This window comes from Moschus berezovskii, chromosome 19, assembly GCF_049115385.1.
Source record: "Moschus berezovskii isolate FMDL1 chromosome 19, NW_MosBer_1.0, whole genome shotgun sequence".
Classification (NCBI taxonomy): Eukaryota; Metazoa; Chordata; class Mammalia; order Artiodactyla; family Moschidae; genus Moschus; species Moschus berezovskii.
The window spans coordinates 7,415,983-7,442,646 of NC_142478.1; the positions used below are offsets into that span (position 1 = coordinate 7,415,983).

A 26,664-nucleotide genomic window follows, 5' to 3' on the forward strand; every position below is an offset into this window, starting at 1 on the left:
TATTCATGTTCATAGCACATAAAAGCAACCATTATAGCCTACCTAATCCTTATATAATAAACATGATACCAATATAATAAAAACACATCTGGCTTTTAAAACTGCATTCAACTTAGATTGGTTAATTGGTTAAGCCAATGAAAAAAGAACTTTCATAATAATGTCAAATCCTATTAATATCACTTAAAACATTTCTCAGAAAACTTATTTCCTTGCATTCTTAAAATATCTTATAAAAAAAACTGGCTTAAAAAATGCCGTATTTCAGAGTCTATCATACCACAGGCTCGAAACTAGTGACAGAATTAATAAACTGAACATATCATGTAAGCCTTGAAAATTGAAGGAAAGAAATTGCAGAGAGATTTCAAAAGGTTGAAGGTGGGAAAACAAAACATTCCTCGGCCTTAGCCTGGATTCTGGGGAAGTCTCTGAACACATGAAGCTTACTGCAGAGTCCTCCACTAACCTGAGTGAGGGCAAGAAGACTCGACAGAGCTGCAGCGCTGTTATGTCATAAGGCTCGGCCCATCCTACACAGAGCACTGAAGCCGAGGCTCTTCAAGCTGTTCCAAATTAAGGCAATGGGACCATGCCTTTGGGCCCCCACATCCATACCCAATTATTAGATGCAAACTATCCGCTAGATAGGGGTATAACAGTGGACAACGCAGCTCTCTTTCGCAGGGGCAACTCCTGGACAGACTCAGCTATGAGCCCTCAGCAGGCACCACTCCTGGAAGGAGGATCCTGGTCCTAAAGCAGGTAACTGAGTCCCTCATCATAGCACCCATTGTATCTTCCTTATGATTATTCTAAAGTACTATCTACTTTAAAAGGATTTGAAATGTCTTATTTAAATTATATCTGGATACCTTTATGCATGTATGAAGCCTAGCGTGCTGCAGTCTATGGGGTCGCAAAGAGTCGGACACGATGGAGCAACTGAACTGAACTGAATGCATGTATTTACGGATGTTCACTGATCTCTAATAAGAGAAACTGCCTCTTTCATAGTCCCCAGCTAAGAGGTGGCCACTGATTGAGCCAAAGAAGAATCCTGACACAAGGCCTTGCAGTTCATAGGTGTGACAACAGGGCCTGGTTAGAAAATTACTGCCAATACAGAAAAGAGGAATTTCCTGAGCCAGTCAAACTCTTTCTGAAGGTCTGAACTGGAGATACTGAGTGAATCAACCAACGAGGGTACTGGGAAGACAAATGAAAGCGCAATAAGAGCAAAGAGTAGAATTACACCAATGACAAGTCACAGAGTAAAAATTCACAAACTCTACTTGACAAGTGTTAGCAAACTTGTGAAAGTTTGCTGACAGTGTTATCTGTGTCGAGATCTTTTGTTTCTAAAGTATGACCTTATAATCATAATAAACCTTGCTTTTATATTCTTTTTTATCATGGTAAAAAACACATAACAAAAAATTTACCCTTTTAACCATTTCTAAATGTATAGTTCAGCAGGGTTACTGCTGTGTAATCAATCTCCAGAATCTTTCCATGTTGCAGAACTGAAACTTTATACCCATTAAACAATGACTCCATTTCCATCGTCCTCCGACTCCCCTACAGCCCTTGGTAAGCATCACTCTACTTTTTCTATGAGCTTGATTGCTCTAGATACCTCACATCAATGCAGTCATACAGTATTTGACTTTTTGTGACTGGCTTACTTCTTTACATGGTGTCCTCAAGATTCATCCATATTGGACATGTGTCAAAATTTCCTTTCTTTTTAAGGCTGAATAATAACTGGCTGCATATACTGTTGTTAAGTTGCTAAATCGTGTTTGTCTCTTTGCAAGCCCATGGACTGCAGCATGCCAGGCTTCCCTGTTCTCCACTGTCTATCTGCCAGAGTTTGCTCAAGTCGATGTCCATTGCATGTATATACCATGTTCATTCAGTTCACTGATGGACACTTAGGTTTCTTCCATTTCTTGGCTATTATGAATAGTGCTGCTATCGCTGCTATGAACATGGGTATGGATGTATTTCTTCAAGATCTTGCTTTCAATTCTTTTGGAAACATACCCCAAAGTGGGACTGCTAGACCACATGGTAATTCAGAAACAGACCAAGACCCTACGGTCCTTGCCCCTCTGTCCCATGTCCTTTGCCTGCCTTTTATCTGTGGAAAACTTTAGTTGAAGAATAAGCTTAATCAGAGAAACGAGAAATGCAGAAACAAAGGAAAACAGTTAAGGGAGAAAAATAATAATAATGTAGTTGTTAAGTATAGTCAAGGACTCTTAGTTCCTTCTCATGGACTATAGATGATAGTCTGAGCCATACTATGTGAGCTGTCTTACAGATACTGAAATCCCAGGTGAAAGAAGCTAGCTATATGATGACCAGACTGTACTCATGACACAAGCTGCCACAGTTCTGAGAACTGGACTCAAAGCAATGAGAAGAAACGGACCTTGGAACTGAAGATTAACTGCACCTAAAACAATCAAGATGACACTGGTCAGACCACTGATGACCGACTTGAAGATGAGTGTCAGAGATGGCTGCATTGTTTCTGCATGTAGCCCCCCCTCCCCTCACCTCTGTCTATAAAAGCTCTTGCCCCAATGATTGTCAGTAGGGGGTGTCAGCCTTTGGACAGATGTCCATCCTCCCAGCCAGCTGCCAGCATCTGAATTAAAGCAAACTTTCCTTTTCACCAACCTAGCCTGTTTATTGCCTTTTCAGTGGCAAGCAGCCAGACCCCAAACTCTTCCAGTAACAAGTTTATTTTTAATGCTTTTAGGAAACACTATAGGTCCATGAATCAAGGCAAACTGGAAGTGGTCAAACAGGAGATGGCAAGAGTGAACGTAGACATTCTACGAATCAGTGAACTAAAATGGACTGGAATGGGTGAATTTAACTCAGATGACCATTATATCTACTACTGTGGGCAGGAATCCCTTAGAAGAAATGGAGTAGACATCATGGTCAACAAAAGAGTCCGAAATGCAGTACTTGGATGCAATCTTAAAAACGACAGAATGATTTCTGTTTGTTTCCAAGGCAAACCATTCAATATTACAGTAATCCAAGCCTATGCCCGAACCAGTAATGCTGAAGAAGCTGAACGGTTCTATGAAGACCTACAAGACCTTTTAGAACTAACAAACAAAAGATGTCCTTTTCATTATAGGGGACTGGAATGCAAAAGTAGGAAGTCAAGAAACACCTGGAGTAACAGGCAAATTTGGCCTTGGAGCACGAAATGAAGCAGGGAAAAGGCTAATAGAGTTTTGCCAAGAGAAAGCAATGGTCATAGCAAACACCCTCTTCCAACAACACAAGAGAAGACTCTACACATGGACATCACCAGATGGTCAACACCGAAATCAGACTGATTATATTCTTTGCAGCCAAAGATGGAGAAGCTCTATACAGTTAGCAAAAACAACACCAGGAGCTGACTGTGGCTCAGATCATGAACTCCTTATTGCCAAATTCAGGCTTAAATTGAAGAAAGTAGGGAAAACCACTAGACCATTCAGATATGACCTAAATCAAATCCCTTATGATTATACAGTGGAAGTAAGAAATAGATTTAAGGGTCTAGATCTGATAGATAGAGTGCCTGATGAACTCTGGACGGAGGTTCGTGACACTGTACAGGAGACAGGGACCAAGACCATCCCCATGGAAAAGAAATGCAAAAAAGCAAAATGGCTGTCTGAGGAGGCCTTACAAATAGCTGTGCAAAGAAGAGAAGCGAAAAGCAAAGGAAAAAGGAAAGTTATAAGCACCTGAATGCAGAGTTCCAAAGAATAGCAAGGAGAGATAAGAAAGCCTTCCTCAGCGATCAATGCAAAGAAATAGAGGAAAACAATAGACTAGGAAAAACAAGAGATCTTTTCAAGAAAATTAGAGATATCAAGGGAACATTTCATGCAAAGATGGGCTCGACAAAGGACAGAAATGGTATGGACTTAACAGAAGCAGAAGATATTAAGAAGAGGTGGCAAGAATACACAGAAGAACTGTACAAAAAAGATCTTCACGACGAAGATAATCACGATGGCGTGATCACTCACCTGGAGCCAGACATCTTGGAATGTGAAGTCGAGTGGGCCTTAGAGAGCATCACTACGAACAAAGCTAGTGGAGGTGATGGAATTCCAGTTGAGCTATTTTAAATCCTGAAAGATGATGCTGTGAAAGTGCTGCACTCAATATGCCAGCAAATTTGGAAAACTCAGCAGTGGCCATAGGACTGGAAAAGGTCAGTCTTCATTCCAATCCCAAAGAAAGGCAATGCCAAAGAATGCTCAAACTACCACACAACTGCACTCATCTCACACGCTGGTAAAGTCATGCTCAAAATTCTCCAAGCCAGGCTTCAGCAGTATGTGAACCGTGAACTTCCAGATGTTCAAGCAGGTTTTACAAAAGGCAGAGGCACCAGAGATCAAATTGCTGACATCCACTGGATCATGGAGAAGCAAGAAGAGTTCCAGAAAAACATCTATTTCTGCTTCACTGACTATGCCAAAGCCTTTGACTGTGTGGATCACAATAAACTGTGGAACATTCTGAAAGAGATGGGAATACCAGACCACCTGACCTGCCTCTTGAGAAACCTGTATACAGGTCAGGAAGCAACAGTTAGAACTGGTCATGGAACAACAGACTGGTTCCAAATAGGAAAAGGAGTACGTCAAGGTTGTATCTTGTCACCCTGCTTATTTAACTTAGATGCAGAGTACATCATGAGGAACACTGGGCTGGAAGAAGCACAAGCTGGAATCAAGATTGCCGGGAGAAGTATCAATAACCTCAGATATGCAGATGACACCACCGTTATGGCAGAAAGTGAAGAGGAACTCAAAAGCCTCTTGATGAAAGTGAAAGAGGAGAGTGAAAAGGTTGGCTTGAAGCTCAACATTCAGAAAACAAAGATCATGGCATCTGGTCCCATCACTTCACGGGAAATCGATGGAGAAACAGTGGAAACAGTGTCAGACTTTATTTTTTTGGGTTCCAAAATCACTGCGGATGCTGATTGCAGCCAGGAAATTAAAAGACGTTTACTCCTTGGAAGGAAAGTTATGACCAACCTAGACAGCATATTAAAAAGCAGAGACATTACTTTGCCAACCAGGTCCGTCTAGTCAAGGCTATGGTTTTTCCAGTGGTCATGTATGGATGTGAGAGTTGGACTGTGAAGAAAGCTGATCGCCGAAGAATTGATGCTTTTGAACTGTGGTGCTGGAGAAGACTCTTGAGAGTCCCTTGGACTGCAAGGAGATCCAACCAGTCCATTCTAAAGGAGATCGATCCTGGGTGTTCTGTGGAAGGACTGATGCTAAAGCTGAAACTCCAATACTTTGGCCACCTCATGCGAAGAGTTGACTCACTGGAAAAGACTCTGATGATGGGAGGGATTGGGGGTGGGAGGAGACGGGGAGGACAGAGAATGAGATGGCTGGATGGCATCACTGACTCGATGGACATGACTTTGAGTGAACTCCGGGAGTTGGTGATGGACAGGGAGGCCTGGCGTGCTGTGATTCATGGGGTCGCAAAGAGTCAGACACGACTGAGCGACTAAACTGAACTGATGACCACAGAGAAATCTAATTACAATCAACTCACACAAGATATGCAGGGGCCTTCCCCAAATTTGAAAAAGAAGAAATCACAAGAGAAAGAAAATATTTTCTAACTGAATGAAAATGATAATGCAGGGCAGGGGGATGAAAAAAAAGAAAGAAAATGAAAATGCACCACAGCAGTATTTGTGGGATGCACCCAAAGAAGCAATGCTGAGAGAAATTTATAGCTTTAAATGCTTATATCTGAATAGAAGATCTTAAACCAACAATCCAAGATTGCACCTTAAGAAAATAGAAAATGAGCAAATTAAAGTGAGATGTAGGAAGGAAATAATAAAGACCAAAAATCTTGGAAATAGATGGTAGACCGTAGAAAACCTGGCTCCTATACTTGATAAAGCTTCAGTTCAGTTCAGTTCAGTCACTTAGTCGTGTCCGACTCTTTGCGACCCCATGAATCACAGCACGCCAGGCCTCCCTGTCCATCACCAACTCCCGGAGTTCACTCAAACTCATGTCCATCGAGTCGGTGATGCCATCCAGCCATCTCATTCTCTGTCGTCCCCTTAAGTTCATGAAAAAAGTAGATGAACTATTGCAGATAAAAGAAGACAAGAAAAAAGACAGCTAAATACAATATATATTATAGACTGGATCACAAAACAGGAAAAAAAAAGCTGTAAAGGATATTATTGGAACAACTGTGGATTAAATGATTGTACTGTATCAATTTCTTTAATAATTTTCTAATTTTGATAAAAGTACTGAGATTATATAAGAGAAAGTCCTTGTTCTTAAGAACAAACAGACATGTCTGCAAACCACTCTCAAATGGTTCAAAAGAGAAGAAACTCTGTATTTAAAGAGAAAATGTTAAAGTAAATGGGACAAAACAATGGTGAATCTGGGTAAAGAGTTTAAGTTTTCTGTATGAAATTTTATCAAAATTAGGTTTTAAAAATAAAAATGACAAGGAGGCTAGAAAAGTATGTAGGACACTATCATGATGACTTTATAAATGCTAGACCAAGAACTGTGAACTTCTCCTAAAATAGATAAGGAGAAAGAAGCAGAAAAATCAAATCAGTTTATTTTAGAGAACAGCCTGATAGGAAGTTAGACTGAAGGGAAAGAAGGAAAGACTAGAAGTAGAAAAACCATTTAGGAAGCATTTTACAGTGTGAGTAAGAAATAATAAAGATCTAAATTAAGGCTGTGGGAACTGAAAAAGGTGAATTCTTTTTTGAGAATTCTTTTTTGAGAATTCTTTAGGAGGTAAAGTAAGAGCCTTACAGAGTGACTAGATTGTGGGGGGTCAAGAGTAGGGGAGAAATGCAGGGCAACCCAGGCCTTCTCTCTGCTCCCTACCCAATATTTGGCTTGGGCAATGAGAAAGACAAACATGTCACTCACCAAAGGGTACAGCAAAGTCCTGAGAGGCACAGAATATTTCATTCAAAAATGCCAACGACTTTCAACCCTCTCTGCATCCTAGAATTACCTGGGGAACTTTAAGTTTTGAAAGTTCACCAGGTGATTCCAAAGTGTAGCCAATAAGAACTACGGCTATAAGTACGCACTAGGCTCTTTAAGCAAACATAAAATTTCAGTATTAGGAAAGATCTACAAGTCATTTGTGTCTGACTCTTTGGGACCCCGTGGACTGTAGCCCACCAGGCTCCTCTGTCCATGGAATTCTCCATGCAAGAATACTGGAGTGGGTAGCAACTCCTTTCTCCAGGGGATCTTTCTGAACCAGGAAAAGAACCCGGGTCTTCCGCATTTCAGGCAGATTCTTCACCATCTGAGTCACCGGGACAGCCCTGTCATTCAGTTTCATTTGTCATGCAGATTAAGACCACAGATCAGAATACTACTAACACCCATTAGAATGGCCAAATTTAGAAAGACTGACAAAATTGTTAGCAACTATGTAGGTTCTCAAACATTGTTGGTGCAAGTAAAATTTGGTAAAATCACTTTGAAAACTTTCTGGCAATACTATTAAACATATGTCTATTCTACAACCCAGAAATTCTACTCCTAGGAAACATACTCGTGAAATAATAGTGCATCTGTCCATCATAAAACAAGTACAAGACTATTCACAGCAGCTTTATCCATAATATAGCTTAAAACTGCAAACTCAAATGTCCATCAACAGCAGAACAGATAAAGAAACCGTAGTATAATCAAACAATGGAACACTACACTACACAGCAATAAAATAGAACTGCTGCCATTAAACACAGAAAAAATTCTTACAGACCATGTTGAGCCACTGAAGCCAGACCCAAAGAGTATCTACTATATGATTCAATTCAACAAGAAAACCAATAAGGTATGACGATGGTAGGCAGAACAGTAGTTATCTTGGGGGACTTCTGCTTTCGTTTCTGCATATAAGGAGCTTGGAAATCACCATCTCATTCTAACAAGTACCTTGAACACACTGAAAAATCAACAAGTCTTCTTGGATTCATGAAAGACGGGAGGACACAGGGCACACTGTTACTCCCAAAACTGGAGAGAGGCAAATGCAAAGTCGTGGCTTACTAGAACAAAAACCAGTGGAAACCACCTCAGTAACCAATGTTGTGGAAGGAAAATCTGAACAGTAATCAATGAGTTGCTGAAGGCTCAGCGTGGACAACTCTGGAGAGTTAAAGACTCCAGAGGAACCCAGTCAAAAGCAAGGACCCACAATATTTAGTATTGCTTTCTAGAGCGGGACCAGGTTACTCCAGTAAATATCACAGAAAAACTCCCTCATCCTTCCAGCAAGTGGTGAGAACTGGAACCACTGTGAAATACGCTAAGCAGCCCATTCTTTTTCCTTTGGCTGTGCTGGGTCTTCGTTGCCGCATGAGGGCTTTCTCTAGGTGCAGAGTGTGGGGCTCCTCGTCACAGTGGCTTCTCTCTTCTGGAGCACAGGCTCCAGGGCATGTGGGCTTCAGCAGTGTGGCTCACAGGCTGAGCTGCTCCACACAGCATGTGGAATCTTCCCAGACCAGGGATTGGACCCGAGTCCCATACACTGGCAGGACAATTCTCATTCACTGCACCACCAGGGAGGTCCCTAAGTACTCTATTCTTAACAAGGCTTACCCTCAGGAGAAACCAGAACCTAGCCTGCTTGGGTATAACCAGCAGCTAACAGGGCTGAGCAGGCAAACAGCCACACCCAGCACATTCCAGATATCCTGCGCCACCTAAGGAGAGGAGAGAAAAACTGAGAAACACTCGAGAGTTTCACAGTCCAGAGGCACAGGCTCACTGAAAGACTGACACCTAATCATAGGATAATATTCCCCTCCTCCTACACTTTATACCCACAGCCACAGCAGGGCCTCCTACCTGATACATCATGTCTGATTAACAAGTAAAAATCACAAGGTCTACAAAAGGCAGAAACACACTTTGAAGTCACAAAGCAAACATCACAATCAGAAATGGCACAATGCTGGAATTACCAGACCAGGAATTTAAAACAACTATGAGTAATATGGGCTTCCCTGGTGGTTCAGAAGGCTGTAATGGATAAAGTAGAAAGCATGCATGAACAGCCGGACAACATAAACAAAGATGTATAAATACTAAGAAAGAACCAAAAAGAGATGCTAGAGATTAAAAAAAAAAAAAAAAAAGAAATGCTAGAGATAAAAAAATCACTTATAACAGAAATGAAGAATGCCTTTGATGGGTTTATTAGTAGACTTCACAATGACTTTGGAGTAGGCAAATATTTTCTTAGGAAATGGAAAACATCAACCATAAGAGAAACACTGATAATTTGGACTTCATCAAAATTAAAAATTTCTTTTCAAAATGACACCATTTAAAAGATGAAAAGATGAGCTACAGATTGGGAGAAAATAGATGTAAGATATGCATCTGACAAACAACTGGTATTCAAAATGAACTGTCGTTTAGTCGCTCAGTCATGAGGATTCTTTTGCGACTCCATGGAGGTAGCTCACCAGGCTCCTCTGGTATTCAAAATGAACTGTCGTTTAGTCGCTCAGTCATGAGGATTCTTTTGTGACTCCACGGACGGTAGCTCACCAGGCTCCTCTGTTCACGGGATTTCCCAGGCAAGAATACTGGAGCGGGTTGCCATTTCCTTCTTGAGATCTTCCTGACCCAGGGATTGAACCTCAGTCTCCTGCATTGGCAGGCAGATTCTTTACCACTGAGCCATAAGGGAAGCCCCATTTAAAATGTATATATGTCTTATTTAAAATAAATAAAATTCAATAAGAAGACAAACAACCCAAATACAATACGGACAAAACTTTAACAGTCACCTCACTAAAGAAAACAAATAAGCCATAAGTGCATGGAAGATGTTTAACACCACTAATCATCAAGGAAACGCAATTTAAAGCCACAGAAGGCACAAGCATACACCCAGTACAACAGCTGAAGTTCAAAAAGGCTGACAATACCAAGTACTGGTTAAAGAGTAGTAAATGCAAACACTGCTGGTGGTTTAGCTGTTAAGTCGTGTCCGACTCCTTATGACCCCACGGACTGTAGTCTACCAGGCTCCTCTGCCCATGGGATTCTCCAGGCAAGAATACTGGAGTGGGTTGCCATTTCCTTCTCCAATACACTGCTGGAGGAAATGTAAAAAACCACTTCACTTAGCAACTTCTTATGAAATCAAACATACACTTGATCATATAACTCAGTCATTCTACTCCTAAGCATTGACCAGAAAAATAAAAACAAACGTCCCAACGAGACTTGTGCATGTACATTCACAGTAGGCTTACTTATAAGAGCCCAAAATGAGAAGAAAAAAATGTCTAGGAACAGGTTAATGGATAAACAAATTACAGTTTATACTTATAATATTCCTCAGCAATAAAAAGGAGTGAATTACTGACGTATGCAATAGCTCTTGTTTAATCTCAATATTCAGAGCCAAAAATCCAGACACAGAAAGAATACATACCAGAACTGTAGAACACAAAATTCTCACTTTTGTAGATGAAGAAGGGCTTCCCAGGTGGCCCAGTGGTAAAGAATCCACCTGCCAGCGTAGGAGATACAGAGATGGGGGTTCAGTCTTGGGGCTGGGAAGACCCCCTGGAGAAGGAAAAGGCAACGCACTCCAGGATTTTTGCCTGGAGGGCGACAGTCCCAGTGTCACAGAGAGTCGGACACGACTGAACAACTGAGCACGCACAGAGCACGCACGCTAACTCAGCGCGCCAACCAGCTCCTGCCTGAGGAGCAGGGCAGATGCAGGAGGGCTGACTGCAAACGCGCACAAGAAACTGTCTGTGTCTTGACTGAGGTTGCTGCTGCTGCTGCTGCGTCACTTCAGTCGTGTCCGACTCTGTGTGACCCCATAGACAGAAGCCCACCAGGGTCCCCCGTCCCTGGGATTCTCCAGGCAAGAACACTGGAGTGGGTTGCCATTTCCTTCTCCAATGTGTGAAAGTGAAAAGTGAAAGTGAAGTCGCTCAGTCGTGTCCGACCCTTAGCGACCCCACAGACTGCAGCCTACCAGGCTCCTGCATCCATGGGATTTTCTAGGCAAGAGTACTGGAGTGGCTTGCCATTGCCTTCTCCGCTTGACTGAGGTTATGATTTCCCAAATTCATATACTTGTCAAAACTCATCGAACTGTACATTTTAAGTGGACACATTTTATCATATGCAAAATTCACCTCAATAAAGACAGCTTTTTACAGGGTGAAATTCCATTCTACCACCTCTAATGGCAGAGGATCTGCTTTTCTTGAAAGCCCCAAATCCACCCTAGGGAGACCACACCCATCTGGTGGTGGCAGGCGCGTGGTCCTGAATATAGCGCCCACCCACGAGCAAGGACTGACTTGCGGCTCTACAGCCCAGCAGCAAATAAAGTTTACCAATTTTCCAAACCTGGTCTTCATGACAAAAATTAACTAGGCCAATACCCTCTCACTATAAAAATGTCGCAGAATCCTAAGGGTTATTTAGACACATATTCCCTATTTGATCCAGAGTCTGAACTCTCACAAGTATTCTCCTCTCTTAAGTGAATAAAAAATGGCAGAGCACTAAAAAAAAAAAAACAAAAAACCCCTCTGATCCTCAAATTCAGCATCCCTCATCCTGGAGCTTTTAAAACAGCAACAGAGGCAATGACTGGTTTGCCAAGTCAGACTTTAGCCACGTATTGAGTCTATATCTCATCCTTCTGGCTGCCCAGTCACAGTACCCTTTTAATGTTGGGGAAAGCCTCCACATAAGGCTGGGGAAAGGCAGAACCTGCTTCTTATAACTATATAAAAGCTCAAAATACCTGATAATCAAGCAAATATCTGCAGCCAGATTACCTGAGTTCAATCCCTAGCTCCTCCACATATTATGTAAACTTCCTAAAAGTTCCAAAGTTTCTAAAATTCTCTTTCCTCATCAGTAAAATGATATTAGTACCTACCTTAGTTCTTGTAAGGATTAAGTGAAATATATATAAAGTACTTAGAAAAGTATCTGGCATATAATAAGTTCTACGTAAGTTACATTATTATTTTGTTTCCCAAGCTCTATGAAGGCACTTGCCCCAGACCTGAGATCAGAAAGCAGTGACAACAAGAGCAGTGATAAAAACTCACTGTGGGGCAGCAGTAACTGTGGTGAGACCAAACTGCCACCACCTGGGGGCAGCGCCACGTACCACAGCTAGTACCCAGAGTCCTGGCAGTGTCCGCTGCTAAGCCTTGGCAGCACAGTGCCCGAACTGAAACTGTGCTGAACCGGGATTTGGTGCGTACTCCCAGAGAGGGAACCTGGATTCTGGTTTCCAACTTTCTTGTAAGTTACCTCAGATCCTCTTAGTAAATATATTTTCTATGTAAGTGACCTGGAACTGGTTTCATCTACTTGCAACAGAAGACACTGAAAGCTGAACTACAAGAAGTGGATAAATGGAAAAAAGTCTTGCGACATCTTTGTGAGTGCTTTTGAGTATCAATGATAACTGTGCAACGCTCCAGAAACCTTTCAGAATGCTAGTGAATGAATTACCTATGAAAGCTGTTTGATAGCTTCAGTTCAGTTCAGTCGCTCAGTCGTGTCTGACTCTTTGCGACCCCATGAATCACAGCACGCCAGGCCTCCCTGTCAATCACCAACTCCCGGAGTACACTCAAACTCATGTCCACAGAGTCGGTGATGCCATCCAGCCATCTCATTCTCGGACGTCCCCTTCTCCTCCTACCCCCAATCCCTCCCAGCATCAGAGTCTTTTCCAGTGAGTCAACTCATCGCATGAGGTGGCCAAAGTATTGGAGTTTCAGCTATAGCATCAGTCCTTCCAATGAACACCCAGGACTGATCTCCTTTAGAATGGATGGGTTGGATCTCCTTGCAGTCCAAGGGACTCTCAAGAGTCTTCTCCAGCACCACAGTTCAAAAGCACCAATTCTTCAGCGATCAGCTTTCTTCACAGTCCAACTTTCACATCCATACATGACCACTGGAGAAACCATAGCCTTGACTAGAGGGACCTTTGTCGGCAAAGTAATGTCTCTGCTTTTTAATATACTATCTAGGTTGGTCATAACTTTCCTTGCAAGGAGTAAGCGTCTTTTAATTTCATGGCTGCAAGCAGCATCCGCACTGATTTTGGAGCCCAAAAAAATTAAGTCTGACACTGTTTCCCCATCTATTTCCCATGAAGTGATGGGACCAGATGCCATGATCTTTGTTTTCTGAACGTTGAGCTTCAAGCCAACCTTTTCACTCTCCTCTCTCACTTTCATCAACAGGCTTTTTAGTTCCTCTTCACTTTCTGCCATAAGGGTGGTGTCTGGTTCCCTAATTTTCCAGTAATAACTGAATGCTGACCTTTATTAACTGCCTTCTATCAATATATGCCAGGTGTCATGCTAATAAGCATATTACCTGAAATATTTCCTTTAACGATTACAAGTGCCCTGTGAAGTGACCGACTCTTTGCGACCCCATGGACTGTAGTTCCTCTGTGAAGAGTTGACTCACTGGAAAAGACCCTGATGCTGGGAGTGATTGGGGGCAGGAGGAGAAGGGGACGACAGAGGATGAGATGGCTGGATGGCATCACCGACTTGATGGACATGAGTTTGGGTAAACTCCGGGAGATGGTGATGGACAGGGAGGCCTGGCGTGCTGCGATTCATGGGGTCGCAAAGAGTCAGACACTGCTGAGGTACTGAACTGAGGCCTCTGTGCATGAGATTCTCCAGGCAAGAATACTGGAGTCAGTAGCCATTTCCTTCTCCAGGAGGTCTTCCTGACCCAGGGATTGAACCCAGGTCTCCTGCATTGTAAGTGGATTCTTTACCATCTGAGCCACAAGGGAAGCCCGTGAAGGAGACAAGATTTCCCAATTTAACAGACAAGAAAACTGAGGACTAGGTCGGTTAAAAGATTAAAATAATTTAAATAATGTATCGTCTTGCAGATGGAGCCCTACAATGAAAACAATGAGTACTTACTATGTGTCAGGTACTGTTCTATGTGTCTTTTCACATATTAACTGATTCAATTCTAACCACTCAAAGTGCATTATCTCCTTCAAAACCCACAGAACTCTCAAACTTAGGTGCCACTATTATATCTGTTTTACAGGTAAGAAAACGGATTAAGAAATCTGCTCAATAACATGCAGCTACCAAGTGACGAAATGGGATTCAAATCTGGCACACTGGCTTCAGGAGGCCTCACTGTTAACCTCAACATTACAGTCTCTTACAGGAGACTGAAACATACCTATGGGTCATGCCAGCCATCACATACATACGCTTTCAGACACTTATGAGTCAAACGTATTGTTTCCTCGATGCTGCTTTCTCTATTTGAGTATCATCCTACATGGTTAGAGCAGCATTTGTCTTAATCTGACCCTTCACTTTAAACAATTCAAGACTGAAGTATCAGATCCAACTATATCATTCAGTTCAGTTCAGTCACTCAGTCGTGTCCGACTCTTTGCGACCCCATGAATCGCAGCATGCCAGGCCTCCCTGTCCATCACCAACTCCCAGAGTTCCCTCAAAGTCATGTCCATGGAGTCACTGATGCCATCCAGCCATCTCATTCTCTGTCGTCCCCTTCTCCTCCTGCCCCCTCTCCCTCCCATCATCAGAGTCTTTTCCAGTGAGTCAACTCTTCCCATGAGGTGGCCAAAGTATTAGAGCTTCAGCTTTAGCATCAGTCCTTCCAATGAACACCCAGGACTGATCTCCTTTAGAATGGACTGGTTGGATCTCCTTGCAGTCCAAGGGACTCTCAAGAGTCTTCTCCAACACCACAGTTCAAAAGCATCAATTCTTCGGCGCTCAGCTTTCTTCACAGTCCAACTCTCACATCCATACATGACCACGGGAAAAACCATAGCCTTGACTAGACAGACCTTTGTTGGCAAAGAAATGTCTCTGCTTTTTAATATGCTATCTAGGTTGGTCATAACTTTCCTTCCAAGGAGTAAACGTCTTTTAATTTTATGGCTTCAGTCAGCATCCGCCGTGATTTTTGGAAAGCCCAAAAAAAAAGTCTGACACTCTTCCCCCATCTGTTTCCCATGAAATGATGGGACAAGATGCCATGATCTTCGTTTTCTGAATGTTGAGCTTCAAGCCAACTTTTTCACTCTCCTCTTTCACTTTCATCAAGAGGCTTTTGAGTTCCTCTTCACTTTCTGCCATAAGGGTGGTGTCATCTGCATATCTGAGGTTATTGATATTTCTCCCGGCAATCTTGATTCCAGCTTGTGCTTCTTCCAGCCCAGCGTTCCTCATGATGTACTCTGCATAGAAGTTAAATAAGCAGGGTGACAAGATACAACCTTGACGTACTCCTTTTCCTATTTGGAACCAGTCTGTTGTTCCATGTCCAGTTCTAACTGTTGCTTCCTGACCTGTATACAGGTTTCTCAAGAGGCAGGTCAGGTGGTCTGGGATTCCCATCTCTTTCAGAATGTTCCACAGTTTATTGTGATCCACACGGTCAAAGGCTTTGGCATAGTCAATGAAGCAGAAATAGATGTTTTTCTGGAACTCTCTTGCTTTCTCCATGATCCAGCGGATGTTGGCAATTTGATCTCTGGTTCCTCTGCCTTTTCTAAAACCAGCTTGAACATCTGAAGTTCATGGTTCACGTATTGCTGAAGCCTGGCTTGGAGAATTTTGGGCATGACTTTACTAGCGTGTGAGATGAGTGCAACTGTGCGGCAGTTTGAGCATTCTTTGGCATTGTCTTTCTTTGGGATTGGAATGAAGACTGACCTTTTCCAGTCCTGTGGCCACTGCTGAGTTTTCCAAATTTGCTGGCATATTGAGTGCAGCACTTTCACAGTATCAGCTTTCAGGATTTGAAATAGCTCAACTGGAATTCCATCACCTTCACTAGCTTTGTTCGTACTGATGCTTTCTAAGGCCCACTTGACTTCACATTCTAAGATGTCTGGCTCTAGGTGAGTGATCACACCATCGTGATTATCTTGGTCGTGAAGATCTTTTTTGTACAGTTCTTCTGTGTATTCTTGCCACCTCTTCTGAATATCTTCTGCTTCTGTTAGGTCCACACCATTTCTGTCCTTTACAATATCATTAGTGCTGCCTTTTGCTAATACCAGAGCCCTAGAGACAGCTGCATCTAGGACTTCCTACTCCTAGTTGTGGGAGGCTGCAGAATTAAACGAGGATGTCTGGGAATCAGGAGCGTCAAGATACGGATTAAGCCTGCTATTGCAAATAGCATGAGCTGCCAGAAAATATGGATGTTATTACTGATCCTGATAACTCCATAGTTATTAACTGAAGTCCATTTTAGTACCCATCCCCCCCTCTAAAGACATTTCTGTATGTTATAGCTGGGGATGGTGTCCTACTGGCATCTTGAAGATACAGGGCAGGAATGTTGCTAGAGGTCCTACAATATACAGGATAACGTCCAACAATAAAAAATCTTAAAGCGAAATATGTCATACTGCTAAGGCTGGAAAACCCTGTAAATAGCCTGATGCTACATACTGCTTCTTATAATAGCAGAACTTATTGGTCTAATACATACTCACTTTATCAAATTACCTATGACATCTTTCAGAGAAGTAGAACAAATAATCCTAAAATTATATTGAACCAGAATTGCCAGAGCAGTCCTAAGGAAAAAAACAAAGCTGGAGGCACAACCTTTCCAGACTTCAGACAATACTACAAAATCACGATAATCAAAACAGTGTGGTATTGGGGGAAAAAAACAGACATATGGATCAATGGAACAGAACAAAAAGCCCAGAAACAAACCCATACGCCTACAGTCAATTAATCTTTAACAAAGGAGGCAAAAATACACAATGAGGAAAAGACAGTCTCTTCAGCAAAAGGTGCTGGGAAAGCTGGACAGCCTCATGTAAATCAATGAAGTTAAAACACACCCTCACACCATACACAAAAATAAACTCAAAAAAGCTTAAAGCAGTGGTCCCCAACCACTTTTTGGCACCAGGGACTAATTTCATGAAAGACAATTTTTCCATGGCCCAGGCGTGAGGGGGATGGTTTGGGGTGATTCAAGCACATGACATTTATTGTGCACTTTGTTTCTAATGTAAGGACACTGATCTGACAAGAGGTACTGGTCTTCAGTCTGGAAGCTGGGACCCCTGACTTAAAGACTTAAAATATAAAACACGACACCATGAAACTCCTAGAAGAAACCACAGGCAAAACATTTTCTGCCATATATTGTTCAGACGATTTTTTAGGTCAGTCTCCCGAAAGGCAAAAGAAACAAAAGCAAAAATAAACAAATGGGACCTAATTCAAAGCAGCTTTCACACAGCAAAAGAAACCATAATCAAAAGAAAAAGGCAACCTATGAATGGGAGAAAATATTGGCAAATGATGTGACTGATATGGGCTTAATCTCCAAACTATACAAACAGCTCATACAACTCAATAACCAACCAAACAAACCCAATCAAAAAATGGGGAGACACTTAAGTAGACATTTTTCCAAAGAAGACATACAGATGGCTAACAGGCACATGAAAAAAATGCTGCTAATGCTGCTAACTTGCATCAGTCGTGTCCGACTTTGTGTGATCCCCCGGAGACGGCAGCCCACCAAGCTCCCCCATCCCTGGGATTCTCCAGGCAAGAACGCTGGAGTGGGTTGCCATTTCCTTCTCCAATGCACGAAAGTGAAAAGTGAAAGTGAAGTCTCTCAGTCGTGTCTGACTCTTCGTGACCCCATGGACTGCAGCCTACCTGGCTCCTCCGTCCATGGGATTTTCCAGGCAAGAGTACTGGAGTGGGGTGCCATTGCCTTCTCCAGAAAAGATGCTAAACATTGCTAATTACTAGCGAAATGCAAATCAAAACTACATTTACAACCAGTCAGAATGGCCATCACCAAAAAGTATACAAACAAGAGCTGGAGAGGGTCTAAAGAAAAGAGAACCCTCCTACACTGCTGGTGGGACTGTAAGCTGGTGCAGCCACTATGGAAAACAGTATGAGTGTGTGCATGCTAAGTTGGCTCAGTCACGTCTGACTCTGCGACGCTATGGATTGTAACCTGTCAGGCTCCTCTGTCCATGGGATTCTCCAGGCAAGAATACTGGAGTGGGTTGCCGTTCCCTTCTCCAAGGGATATTCCTAACCCAAGGATCAAACCTGAGTCTCTTATGTCTCCTGCACTGGCAGGCGGGTTCTTTATCACTAGCACCAGATTACCTCAAAAACTAGAAACAGAATTGCCATATGATCCAGAAACCCACTTCTGGGCATACATCTGGAGAAAACTATAATTCAAAAAGATACATGCATCCCAAATGTTCACAGCAACACTACTTATAATAGCCAAGACTCGGAAGCAACCTAAATGTCCATCAACAGATGGATGAATAAAGACGACGTGTGTGTGTAGGCACACACGAGGGGATACTATTCAGCCAGAAAAAAAGGATAAAATAAGGCCATTTGCAGCAACATGGATGGACCTAGAGACTGTCATACTGAGTGAAATAAATCAGAGAAAAACAAGTACTATAAGATATCACTTATATGTGGAATCTAAAATACGACGCAAATGAATATATTTACAAAAAAATAAATTCAGACATAGAAAACACTTATGGTTCTTGAAGGGGAAAGGGACTGGGAGAGGGATATATCAGGAGTTTGTAATTAGCAGATACAAACTACTATATATAAAATAAATGACAAAGCCTTCCTGTATCGCATAGGGAACTGTATTTAGTATCATGTAATAAAGGCACCCCCCTCCAGTATTCTCGCCTGGAGAATCCCAGGGACAGAGGAGCCTGGCAGGCTACGGTCCATGGGATCGCAAGAGTCAGATACAACTTAGCAACTAAACCATTACCACCAATAAACCATTTTGGAAAAAAATATGAAAAAGAATGTGTGTGTGTATACATAGAACTAAATCACTTTGCCGCACACCAGAAACTAACACAGCACTGTGAATCAACTATAATTTTAAAAAATACAACTTTAATGTCATAAATGCAATGCATTTCATAGCATAAGACCAACCGCACTGGGGGGGAATAACTCCCCCATACCCTTCTTTGGTGAAGCCCTCAACACTATTCATCACTCCAGCGAATTTTCTCAACAGTACACTAGTTATAATACGGCTCAAAAAACTGCTGAAGGGACTTCCCCAGTAGCACATTTGGTTAAGAATCTGCCTGCCAATGCAGGAGACCTGGGTTCTGTCCCTGATCTAGGAAGATCCCACATGCTGTGAAACAACTAAGCCTGTGCACCACAACTCCTGAGGCCAAGTTCTAGAGCCCGAGAGCCATAATTACCGAGCCCGCCTGCCTCAACTATCGACACCCGTGCACCCTAGAGCCCCTGCTCCGCAACAAGAGAAGGCACCACAATGAGCAGTCCGTGCACGACAGCTAGAGAGCAGCCCCCTCTCCCCACAGCTAGAGAAAGCCCTCACAGCAACCCACACCCAGCACAGCCAGAAATCAATGCAATAAAAAAGCAACACCAAAAAACTGCTGATAGTCTGACCCCTACCACTTCAGTCACCTCTCAGACTCCATTCTCCCCTAACGTTCTCCATCCTGGCCAACTGAACGCCTGCCTGCTCACTTCATCTGCACCCCTGTGGCTGGTGCAATAACTCTTCCTCCTATAAATTCAACCCCCAGTCTATAGTCTTCCTGTAGCTGCTAAAGACCAAAACTAAAAGAAAAAGCTCATGAAATTTTTTCTCACACTTATGTTTTCTATTCCTGAAAATACGCCTTGAGATTAACACTGTAAAAGGCCTTACACTTTGACAATCAGCATTTATGACTACTGGTGAGGCGAGTTTTTTCCCCTCGGACAGGCAGGACTGTGTGAGGTGATATGCTCTGGGGTGTCTGTGGGCAGCCTGCCTACTGACAACCGGGTTTATGTTCTTGTCTTGCTTGTTGTTTGGGTGAGGCGTCCAGCGCTGGGTGCTGCAGGCAGTTGGGTGGTGCTGGGTCTTGGATTCAGGTGGAGGGCTTCGTGGGAATGCTCACTGATTGATACTCCCTGGGGTCAGGGGTTCTCGGGCGGTCTAGTGTCCTGGACTCAGTACTCCCACTCCAGCAACTCAGGCCCAACTTTTGGCCGGGAACCAAGATTCCACAAGCCGTTTGTTATGGCAATAAAGGCCATTAAAACAAACAAGCTAACACACACACACACACACACACACACACACACAAAAGCTCCCCAAAAACAACAACAAAAACCTCCAAAAATACCTCACCAACAACCAAGAAACAAAAAATGAAACGCAGACAAATGGTAAAAGCAAAATCAGACAAATAGAAAACAAAAACAAAGGAACACACACACACAAAACCAAAACACACCAAAGAAAACTAAGTACAAGAGAGTGACTCCATGAACAAAGAAAACCAAAAATGGTATCAACCAATTAGAAACAAAACTAAACCACAAAACAAGACCAAAGCAGAGTGCCAAGTGAGGAATAAAGCAAAGAAAACAAAATAACCAAACAAACAAGATGAAAAAAAAAGAACAGGAATGCAAACACTATAAAAAAAGGGCTTCCCAGGTTGCTCAGTGGTCAAGAATCTGCCTGACAAGCAGGACATGTGGGTTTGATTCCTATGTCGGGAAGTTCCCAGGAGAAGGAAATGGCAACCCACTACAGTATTCTTGCCTAGGAAATCCCATGGACAGAGGAGCTTCACGGAGCTACAGTTCATAGGGTTGAGAAGAGTTGGACACAACTTAGCAACTAAATCAACAACAATTTATGATGACGGAAACACTTCACAGAAAATCAAAGATGCAACAGTAACAAAAATTCACCCAAAGACTAAAAGTCTATCTTAATAATGTAACAGAAGGCTTACTGGAAATAAGTTTCTTGATGTTATCAATGTATTACATTAAGAATAGTAAAACCTAATTTCTAAAACGCTTATTAGAAACAAGATAGAAACTTTCTAGAAAGGATATAAAAGAACTTGTCTTAGCCTTAGTCAGACTTCTCGAACAATACAAGACATTACTTCTTCTATAACACGTATATTTAACACTGTTGTTTAATCTAATTTGCCACTGAGCAGGTACAAATAAAGTACAATAATAAGCTTCAAGCTTTTCAACTGCTTCTTATATCTACCATTTTTAAATGTTATTTGAAAATTCATTATAAAAGCACTGTGAAATATTTCTAATGATCAACAGGTATTTTGTTCTGCTATCAAGTAGTTACATTTTCGTCTAATTTAAAAGATTAACTTCTTAATCTCAGTCAAACCTAAGCAAAACAGCAATGAATAAAGTATAAGCAGTGTGGAAAACAAGAAAAAGGAGTCACAAATATTCAACTCTAATTGTTCTAGTTATGGCTTCAGACAATGAAGGTCGAAGTGCTTAGTGAACTATTATGCTTGTCAACAGAGACCATATTCTGTTCTAAAACCAAAAAGCACAAATGCCTTCTGCGTCAGATGAAATTAGGTTATTTTTTTGCCTACAAAAAGAGAAAGCAATCCTATTAAAATCATAATTCAAACAGTCTTTGAAATTTCTGTCTGAATCAGTTAAAATATGACCTTTAAAACATGGTTAGTGTATTTATGGCAAAGTTAATTTAACATGGTTCAAGAGCATTAGGTGAATAAGCCCACCCATGATATCTCAAGAGAACTAATCAACATATCAGGAGACACAGACTTAAGGACTGGCTCTGCCCCTTTTTATAACTGTACAGAAGTCACTTGTACTTCCCTAGGTCTCAATTTCCTCTTTTCTAAAACAAGAGTCTTAACTTCACCTATACCTCATAGAGCTACTAAAAGAATCAACTATGAAATAGCTAAGAAAGTTAAAAACATTATATAAAGCTGCTGTAACTCTAGCACACTGATTTTAGCTAAGGACCAACAGGAGAAATGCTGGAGTCCCACACACCTACTCCGAACTGTCACTGGGTGCACCCTAACTGTATTTCTCTAAGACAGACCAGTATCAAGTCAGCGCTGCAACAAGCTTACAAATGCTACTGTCTCGGCCAAGTTCTTTCTTTTATTCCTTTATTCCATCTTGTCATTGTCAATTTCATGGTTTGTAAAAGGGAGATGACCCTACACAAGAATGGATAAAGCAAATGTTGTCAAGTCGAAATAATGATTGAATCTGGATGATAAGTCTATGGGAGTTGATTTACTGCTTCAATTTTCTTTCATATGTTGCATATTTTTCTTAACAAATGTTTTAATCTACTAGTATCAACATCTATTTGTCTTATATTTTCCAACCAGTTGCTACTTGAATCCTGCATTTCAGATCTCCCAAGCGTCTAATCATCTGTCAGTCGTTTTTAAGCCAAGCAAATCTTAGCTACTGCATTTCCTTCCACTCTTTTCTCACTGACCCTCAGTTCCAGCCAGAGTCCTCACCACTATTCCTCCAACATACTAATCTTATTTTTGCTGTTGTCTCCTCTTTCTGGAAGGTTCTTACTCCCAGATTTTCACATGCCCCTCCCTCAACTCACTGAGGTATTTGCTCACCCAGAAAGGGCCCTTCCTGACCAACTCATGTAAATTAGCACTCATCACTCTTTAGCCTCTTATCCTGCTTTGTAGCAGTAAAGATTACATCAGAATTTCAGTTCAGTCCAGTTGCTCAGCCATGTCCGACTCTTTGCGACCCCGTGGACTGCAGCACGCCAGGCTTCCCTGTTCTTTACCAACTCCTGGAGCTTGCTCGAACTCATGCCCATTGAGCCAGTGATGTCATCCAACCATCTCATTCTCTGTCAGCCCCTTCTCCTTCTGCCTTCAGTCTTTCCCAGCATCTGGGTCTTTTCAAATGAGTCAGTTCTTCGCATCACGCAGCCAGTTTCAGCTTCAGTCCTTCCAATGAATATTCAGGACTAATTTCCTTTAAGATTGACTGGTTGGATCTCCTTGCTGTCCATGGGACTCTAAAGAGTCTTCTCCAACACCACAGTTCAAATGCATCAATTCTTCAGCGTTCAGCTTTCTTTATGGTCCAACTCTCACATCCACACATGACTACTGGAAAAAACATAGCATGACTAGATGGACCTTTGTTGTCTATCATTTATGTATATGTTATATATATTTTTAACATGTCTGTCTTCCTGCCCAATATATCCACAACATAAAAGCCAATTCCACCTGACACAATCTTTCCATGACCTGAACTATCTTCTTAACACCAATTATGCTTCTTCAGATACCCTATTAAATCCCACTTACTCATGCTTCCCCATACACGCTTCTGTTTCCTTTCTCTAAGACTCTGCCCAGGTAGTGACCATCACCAGTCACCTGCTCAAATACTACCTCACACTGTAAGACAGTTTAAAGACCACCTCCACGGATATTCCTGGCTGACACTTCCTGAACTGCTGTAATACTTCATGTGAACCACTCCAAAGGCATTATTATTCTATACTCTATTTTACTTATCTTAAAATTTCTCCTAATAACGTGCAGCTTGTGTGCAGGATCTGAACAAATTCACTTTTAGACCTCTGAGTTACTTATGTAAAGAAGGAATGAAAATATTTGTATATATATTTTTTTGGGTATTAGAATTAAGTATATGCATTACTTTTACTATATCAAAGGGCAGACAGGAAAGTCGCACAAAAATACTAAAATACCTAATGCAACTACTCTGCTTTCCCTTTTTGTTGTTGTTGGCAAAAATACACCTGTTTTCCCAACTTCCTTGTTTCTGTCTTTATATAATTCGTCCCTATTAAGTTTCTTAAATTTATTCATTTTTCTTTATGTTCAAATCACAGCTCTTTCCTCATTATCGATGTTAAGACTTCCAGGTCTCAGTTGCCACAGTTTGTTGTGATCCACACAGTAATGTCATATAGAACCTGCATGAATCTTACGTCTCTTATTCAGGGTTGATGTTTTTGGCTCAGTTCACAATGTTGAGAGTTTCTGCTGTTTTGTTTTGCTTTTTATGAAATGAAAACTATAATTCAGGTCATCGTATTCTATTTCTAAGAAACTAGTATCCATATATCATTTACTAGTAGAGCGAGTATTAATTCACTCATCAAACTGACCATCAGCTTATGTGCCAAGCTCTGCTATGATTACCCTGAATTACTGAAAAGTTTGACGTATAGAACATTTAAGAGTTAATGGCCAAAATACATATAGAGTTATAACACATTAAAAGAAGAATTCTTATAAGCAAATTTGAGCCTTAAATTGTTTTCATCAAGGATAGTGAAAAAAGAATATTTAGGTTAATAGAATTCTAATAAACAAGCAATTTCAAAGTCACAAAATATTCCTAAATCTGACTTTGGTTAACTGTAATAAACTCATACAGACCTTTTAAATTTGGCTATAAATTCAGATTATACTCACACACTTGGTTTTTCTTTTTTCTTCTTTAAGTACAATATCCCTGGGCATGGCTAAAAATACAGAGAATGCCTAATATGAATTTACACACAAATTTGGAACAATTACTTGGCAGTGGATTCCTTCAGATTACTGCCATCCCGGTTTAACTCTCTACTGAGCAGGAAATTTCTAGTTTAGTATCTAGCTGGGTGACATTCAAGTAGTTGAAACTCACAGTGGTAAACCACAAAAAGAATAATTTTATTTACAATTATAATCCCCATCATTGGCTGGGCTGGCAATCCTTCCTGTAGTTCACAGGTGTCAAACTTCTGATCATCTCTCAACAGTACAGATTCAGAGATCTGATCGTAAAAAATAAAAAACACGAGCTAAGACAAACATGGTATACATAATTCCCTAGGTTCTCAGAACTAAATATAACTACAACACTTCTTTGACAAATGGTAAACAGCCAAACTATTTTAAATCACAAAGAATTCCAAATCCCTCACAGATAATACATATTCTGCCAACCAGAGCTCATCTTTGACTTTTGAGTAAAAAGTACATTATCGAGCTCTAAACCTAAAGCTTGTCATACAGACTCAGTGTCTTGGGACGATGATGAAACATTATGCCTAGCACTGCCACCTACACAGACAGCAAACCAATTTTTTAACACTGCAACTGGAGTCGGAAGAACCCATGTTATGCTCCAGACCTGCCTGTTTCCCAAAGTCAGCTACTACCTCTCTGAAAGTTAAGATATGTTCAACAAATAAATGAGGGAAATAACGGCTGTTCTTCTTACCTAATTGGATTGTATCAAATCAGTCTAAGGGGCAAGGTGGAAAAATGTGAAAGTGTTACTCTGTAAATCTTTAACCACTATAAATTTGAGAGCTTTTACTAGGATTAGATGTTCAAAGAAATATCTGATTCCTTGAATTCAATATAAGATTAATTTCTTAGTATCTCTGTATTCTAATTAGCTAGAACAGTGGTTTTGAGGTGATAAAGAATCACCTGTAGAATTTAAAACAACAACAATAAAAACATACACATAGCCCAGTATCTAGCACTACACACTCAGATTTCAAGAGTCTGAGGTAAAGTCCAGAACTCAGTATATTTTTTAAACATTACACTTAGATTCTGATGTATAATTAACTAGAGACAATACAGGATCAGATAAGCACAAATGTGAACCAATTACTACTATTAGTTCAACAGAAACTTCGTTGCATATTTAAATTTAATACTGTAGTTTGACTCGACTTTTATTTCATTTTTATGGGACAGGTATATTGTAGAATTTCATATGCCCAAAGGCAAATGATAACTGACTTACAATTATGAAGAAATGGCTCTCTTTCTTCCCACGCCTTTCCTGTATGTGTGTAGAAGAGTTTATTTAGATCGGCACATGGTTAGACAAACTAACTCAATTTGGACAGTTTAAATTTGATTGATATGGGATGATTTAAAAAACAATATACATATCACCCAATCACCTCAGAACTAGACTTGGCTTCTTCTGTGGCTGGTTTAGATGCACCAAGAGTTGCAGGGTCACTGCTGCAGCCAGACATGCCTGAAAGCACAATGTGTTAGGCACACGTTAAACAATCTAGTTAAGAGAGCTGCATCACTTCACTGATACTCTTACAAACATTCCACAACATAAATTATTTATTTGCAGTCAGAATTTGTTTTGCAAAACTATCTACAATCATGAGTATCTATTGATTAGAACAGATAAGTAATTCTAAAAGCAAACAAAAATTTAGGAAAAGTTTTTCTGCGAAACGAAAAAATACATACTTCAATGACTAAAAAACAATTTCATTTAATCTTTTTGGATATGAAACAAGTCAAAAGATCAGAGTGTCCACTTGATTTGACAGATGAAAAAACTGACATCCAAAGATGTCAAGATATCCAAAGATGAAGCCAAACTATTATTTACTTATGGCCTACATAAAATCAAAGTTTCAGATTAGAACTTAGACGTGTTCCAGTTCCCTGGCCAGTGCTCTTTAATACTGTAACAAATCTAACTGCTCACTGTCAAAATCAAACGCTAAAATCAGATTTCATTCGATACAACTTTAAGAGGCTATTTCTGCTTCTAAGTTGTTCAACAACATTTGAGAATGCCAACTACAAATAAAGAATTAAAATTCAGCA

The 26,664-nt window shown here is 41.0% G+C and overlaps 1 protein-coding gene across 16 annotated transcripts in view; it reads right to left on the reverse strand.

Moving 5' to 3' along the window:
- Positions 1–26,664, reverse strand: part of LOC129535523 (uncharacterized) — an 89,822-nt gene that overhangs the window by 44,621 nt on the left and 18,537 nt on the right. For 5 of the 16 annotated variants that reach the window (XM_088827950.1, XM_088827935.1, XM_088827934.1 and 2 more), the window contains exons 2-4: positions 25,989–26,068; positions 25,826–25,864; positions 24,741–24,836 (exon numbers count right to left, since the gene is read on the reverse strand). The exons of 1 other annotated variant lie outside the window; for it this stretch is intronic. In XM_088827950.1, the coding sequence (XP_088684076.1) occupies positions 24,741–24,836; positions 25,826–25,864; positions 25,989–26,066 (213 nt within the window). In that variant the 5' untranslated portion in view covers positions 26,067–26,068. 10 more of the 16 variants (XM_088827940.1, XM_088827939.1, XM_088827944.1 and 7 more) reach the window with 8 other exon arrangements.